Source organism: Crocuta crocuta, unplaced genomic scaffold, assembly GCF_008692635.1.
Source record: "Crocuta crocuta isolate KB4526 unplaced genomic scaffold, BGI_CrCroc_1.0 scaffold383, whole genome shotgun sequence".
NCBI lineage: Eukaryota > Metazoa > Chordata > Mammalia > Carnivora > Hyaenidae > Crocuta > Crocuta crocuta.
Genome location: NW_027531897.1, coordinates 3,321,629 through 3,327,294, shown reverse-complemented (window position 1 = coordinate 3,327,294; position 5,666 = coordinate 3,321,629). Strand labels below are relative to the sequence as shown.

General features: G+C 39.3%; 1 protein-coding gene across 1 annotated transcript in view; it reads right to left on the bottom strand.

The window, feature by feature from the left end:
• Positions 1–539: 539 nt before the first annotated feature.
• Positions 540–5,666, bottom strand: part of LOC144239519 (uncharacterized) — a 30,757-nt gene continuing 25,630 nt past the window's right edge. The window contains exons 5-6 of the mRNA XM_077773603.1: positions 4,622–4,729; positions 540–633 (exon numbers count right to left, since the gene is read on the bottom strand). Of these exons, the coding sequence (XP_077629729.1) occupies positions 540–633; positions 4,622–4,729 (202 nt within the window). The remainder of the gene's footprint in view (positions 634–4,621; positions 4,730–5,666) is intronic.

The following is a 5,666-nucleotide window of genomic DNA, read 5'->3' as shown; positions in this document are numbered from 1 at the left end:
ACACTGATAGTCTCTAAAGCTCCCCCAGATGATTTCAGCACACACCAAGGTTTAAGAACCATTGACTTAAAGCAGTAGGATTAGTTTTCTGCCAGGTGACATTTATTATGTTTAGTCTCCTTCCTAATACATTAGAAATCTTCATTCCCTTGGTGTCTGGTTATCCTGTTCTTGGCTTTGAGACTTAAAATAGACAATGAATCATGCATTAAAAACAATGACCTGGGATAAGCCAGCTACCTGACATACCACAGTTATGATCATGTCACATCCTTACTCAAAAACCTTCTTTGTTGATAAGATCTGATGTTGGTGAAGGTACAGAGAAAAAAGCATTCCGAAACACCTTCTTTGACAGCATAAATCGACATAATTTTTCCAGAGGACAATTTGGAAACATGTATCACATTGTAATATGTATATACCCAGCAATTCCACTTTTAGAAACTTAGTCTAAAGAAATAATTGGGCACGGAAGATAATCAAAGATATTTATTGCAACATTGGCTATGGTTAATATATTTTTTCTAATCTTTTTTTCATTTCAGTGCATCCAAACTTTGAAATGCTTGCGGCTGTCTGAGAGTCTTCATAGCATGTATTAACATGCAAAGGTATTCATGACACATTACTCTGTGAAAAAACAAGAAAGACGACTGAGAAACATGATGGTATAATTCCACTTATGTTAAAAATTAGATCTATATTTTTATGAATTAAAAAACTTTCTAATGTTTATTTTTGAGAGAGGGGGAAAGCATGAGCAGGGGAGGTACAGAGAGAGGAAGACACAGATCAGAAGCAGGATCCAAGCTCTGAGCTGTCAGCACAGACCCCGATGTGGGGCCTGAGCCCACAAACTGCAAGATCATGACCTGAGCCTTAACTAAAGTTGGATGGTTAACTGACTGAGCCACCCAGGCACTCCATATATATTTATGAATTTTTAAATGTTGGGGACGCCTCCATTGCTCAGTCAGCTGAACATCTGACTCTTGATTTCAGCTCCGGTCATGATCCCAGGGTCATAGGATCAAGCCCTGTGTTGACTGTAGTGCCTGCTTGGGATTCTCTCTCTCTCCTCCTGTGCCCCTCCCCAACGTGCACACACACACTCTCTCTATTAAACAAAATTAAAATTAAAAGAACAATAAAAGGTTGGAAAGGCACCTAAACTATTAACACTATTTCTGGGAACTAAAATTATGGTATGGTAGGAGGGAGGAAAACATTTGCTTTATTCTTTCTATACTTCTATATCATTTGAATCTTTTAAAATGCACATGGTACTATTATAATTTAAATAATTTAAACATGTTAAATCATCTTGATTCACTACTTCCTGTGGAATAAACTGTAACCTCCTTCACTTTATTCTTAAAGCACTCACCAGCTTGTCCCTCCACTACTTTTGCCGGTCCTTTAGAAATGTTTGTTGATGGAACTGAGTGTCACCTTCACTCTATTACTTACACTCACATGAGCCCATCCATTCTCACCACATATGCTTTCAGGTTTTCCACCTCTGGGATCACCTTTCCCCTTGCCTGCAATGCTTTCCCTCTTCTTCTCCATTAGCCAAAACCCAACTGAGCTACAAAGCTCAGATCGCTCCCTCCCTTCAATTCATATGTAATATGATATCTGATACTTAGGAAGTGATCATTTTTGGAGGAAGGAATAAATCTTCCCAGGCAAGTTCAATTTTCTGTTAAGTTTGGTTTTCTCATTTGTAAAATGGGGACATACTACGACCTATCATGCTGGGTTATTGTGGGGGTTATGATAATTATGAAAAGCACTTACCACAGTAGCAGAATGTAGTAATCCATAAAAAAGCTGATATTATGATATTTTTTTAATCATCTGTTGACATCTTATCTCTCTGTCTAGCTTGTCAACTCCTGGATAGCAGAAAATGTGTGCAATATAATATGTATATATATGATACATATTCTTATATAAGTATATATGATATATACTTAGTATTTGTTGTTTGTGACGATAATGAAGATTATGAAATACATGTACTATTAACTTCTAGAGAAATAGCAAATCACTTAATTTGGAAAGTATTATGATTTCATGGTTCCAAAAATAAAATATTAACAGGAAATTATAATAGTAAAACATTGCTGATATGAAACGTACCAGTAAAACAGTATGCTCTTTCTTCGGTGAAATCCCAGAAAATAGGATAAGTCATTTCTAGAATTCTATTTTTACAAACACAGTCAATAGCTACAAGATGCTAAACAACAATAGTGAATTATTTATAGAAAACACCAGATGAATTTGGTTTGTTTAATATATTGTTGGCAGATAGTGCATCATGCTTCTGCAGAAGGCTCCATGTGTTCAAGGTTTTTAACATAACGGGACTTGACGTGCTGTCATACAAGTGGAATGTTCTACCGCAGAGACATAGGAAGAACCACCAAGTCCTGTTATGTTTACATCCTTGGGTTCTAGCTTAAAACCACTACTAGATTACAGTTTCAGAATCTCATTCAAGTTGTTGGCAGCTTGACTGGAAAAGCTTCTGTTCTCACTTAATCCCACCGCACAGACGTGATCCCTGGGGCACGTCACAGTGCTCCTGGGACAGCAGGGCCACCTGATACAGTACACTACCCTAGGACAACAAAAGTCAGAGTGTTATTTTATCTTTGGAGGCCTAACAAGTACTTTGCTGAGCATGGCTTCTTAGTTGGTATGTGTGTCTGTTCATGACCTTGCAGTTTAACAGACTTTGTCCCTGAGCAGTGTGTGTCTAACTCTGTGTCCAGTAATCAAAAAAGTCCATTGAAGTGTGAGTCATTAAAAAAGGTACATAAATACTTTAAATTTTTCATTTAAACTTAGTGCTTATATGTGTAACTAGTTCAGCAGTCTTTTTTTATTTTTTATTTTTTGAGAGACCAAGAGAGTGTGGGCAGGGGACGGGAGGGACAGTGAGGGGACAGAGGACCTACAGAGGGCTCTTTGCTGATAGCAGAGAGCCTGACGCAGGGCTCGAACTCGTGAGCGAGATCATGACCTGAGCTGGAGTCAGATGCTTAATCGACTGAGCCACCCAGGTGCCCCTTTTTTTAATATTTTAATTTTTAATTTTTTGAGAGTTCAGCAGTATTTTGATGAAGGTTCAAACAAGGCCTTCACAGTNCAAAACAAAAAAATGAAACAAAAACAAAAAAAAAAAAAAAACAAACAAAAAAACAAAAACCCAGTATATATGATGTGGGCTTATTTATGCAAAATGTGTAAAGATGCTAGAAAAACTGATGCAATAATGGAACTTCATGGTGACGGGCAAGGGGAAAATGCAGGTTTCAGAATAATGTGTTTGTTATGGTCTTATCCCAGCAAAAGCAAGTAAAGCTCCCCAGCATATCGATACACAGAGTGAAAGAACGGGGGAATGCATGGGAGGTTACTAACACTGGTAAACTCAAGAGGATGAAGACACAGAATGTGGAATGTGGCGGGGGAGGAGGGAAGTAATTAGCTTTGATTTTAGACATCTTTGTATTGTAATGAGTTATTACAGAAACATTGTCAATTTGATAATAAGAAATAGATGTAATTACTGGAAAACTGAAAAGGATCTATAGAGGAATTATTAAAATTAATGTGAGAATTTGGTAAGATTGCAGGACAAAAATCAACATTTGTTATATTTCTGAACACAAGCAACGAACTATTGGGAAACACCACTTTGTAATAGCAACAAGAGGTGTAAAGTACCTTGGCATGAATCTAACAAAACATATGCAAGATTTGTATGGGGATAATAATAAACTTTATTGGCAGCTATCAAAGATTTCAGGGGCACCTGGGTGGCTCAGTCTGTTAAGCATCTAACTTTAGCTCAGGTCATGATCTCACGGTTGGGGTTCAAGACCCTCATCAGGCTCTGCACTGATGGAGCTTGGGATTCTGTCCCCTTCTCTCTGCCCTTTCCGCATGTATGCATGTTCTCTCTTTCCCTCTTCCTCCCTCTCTCTCTAAAAATAAACAATAAACTTTAAAAAAAGATTTTATTATCTGGAAAGAGAAATCACTTTTTTAGATAGGAGGACTCAGTTAATTTATTTAAGTTGTTGTTTGTTTTTTTTTAATTTTGAGAGAGACAGAGACAGCATGAGTAGGGGAAGGGCAGAGAGAGAGGGAGAGAGAGAATTCCAAATAGGCTTTGCACTGCCAGCACAGAGTCTGACGTGGGGCTTGAACCCACAAACCCAAAGCCCCGGGAACATAACTTGAGCCAAAACCAAGAGTCAGACGCTGAATTGACTGAGCCACTCAAGTGCCCCAGGAAGGCTTAGTATTTTAAGAAAGCTCTCACAAAACAGGTCTATAGCTACAGGAGAGGAACAGTGATTATGGCAGTGTGGTATTGGTAGAAGAACAGACAAAGAGACTGGTGAAACAGAATGGAGAGCCCACACACAAGTGATCCATTATGGAAACTTGATTTCTGCTGTGTCATGAAACCGCTAAAGACAGTTGTCTTGCCCAGAGTAATGCACTCTCCCTGTGTCAGCCTGCAGCCAATAAGGGACCATATGAGGCTGTACAGGCCTAGCCCCCTGGCCCCATATGGACAACGTCCAAGTACCTCAGATTCAAAGCTCCCAGTGAGTGAGCTGAGGCTTTCCTTGCAATTTCATCACAGCTCAGCTTCATCTCCTTCCCTTTCCCATCCACAGGCTCAGAATCTGCTTCCCTAGTGGAATATAAACCGGTATAAGCACTTGCTGAAACACTTTGGAATTACTCGGTCAAGTGGACAATGCGCAAACCTTACACCTTAAATTCCAGCTCTAGGTATACACTCTAGAGAAACCATCACCCCCAAAATTTATAGTAGAGTTCCTCTTGGTGGGAAAAATATGAGAATGTCATCAGGGAGGTTGACACATGGGCTTCTAAGGTATAGAAAAGAATAAATTAACACTAAATATAATACAGAGGCATGCGCCTATGAAACAAAGAGACGGAGAGCTAACTTGTCTGAGGGATCAATACTTGTTTTCAAGTGCTGAGGGATTTCAGGATGAGCTCCCTGGCAGTTAATGCAATCCAGAACAGTTGCAACATCTCTAGAAGGGGAGTCTGGAAGTGAGTCCTGAAGCCTGCTTAAAGTTTCAATGAGTAGGAGGGAGGCTGAGGTAAGGTCCAGGTAAGGGAAACAGCCCCAGCACAGGCTTTCTAAGCACCCAAAGCAGAAAAAACCATGCATATAGTTAGAATTTTTGCTAGATAGGGGACCTGGGTGGCTCAGTCAGTTAAGCGGTCCACTTTGGATCAGGTCGTATTATTATAGTTTGAGTTCAACAGTGCGGAGCCTCCTTGGGAATCTCTCTCCCTCTCTCTTTGTCCCTCTCCCCTTGCTCTCTCTCTCTCTTTCAAAATAAATGAATAAACTTAAAAAAGGAATTTTTGCCAATAGAATGAGGCCAGATAATGGAATATCTTGAAAGCCAATTAAAATGACGTGTATTTGGCTCATTGGAAAGAAGAGCTATGAACAACTGTGAGCAGAGGAGAATCCTGGAAGAGGTCCTTCAGGAAGGGAATACAGCAAGTTCCTGTTCCTGGGGGCAGGATTTTCACCTTTATAAACATGTTCTCTTTTCCCAACTGAAAAAAAAAAAAAAAAA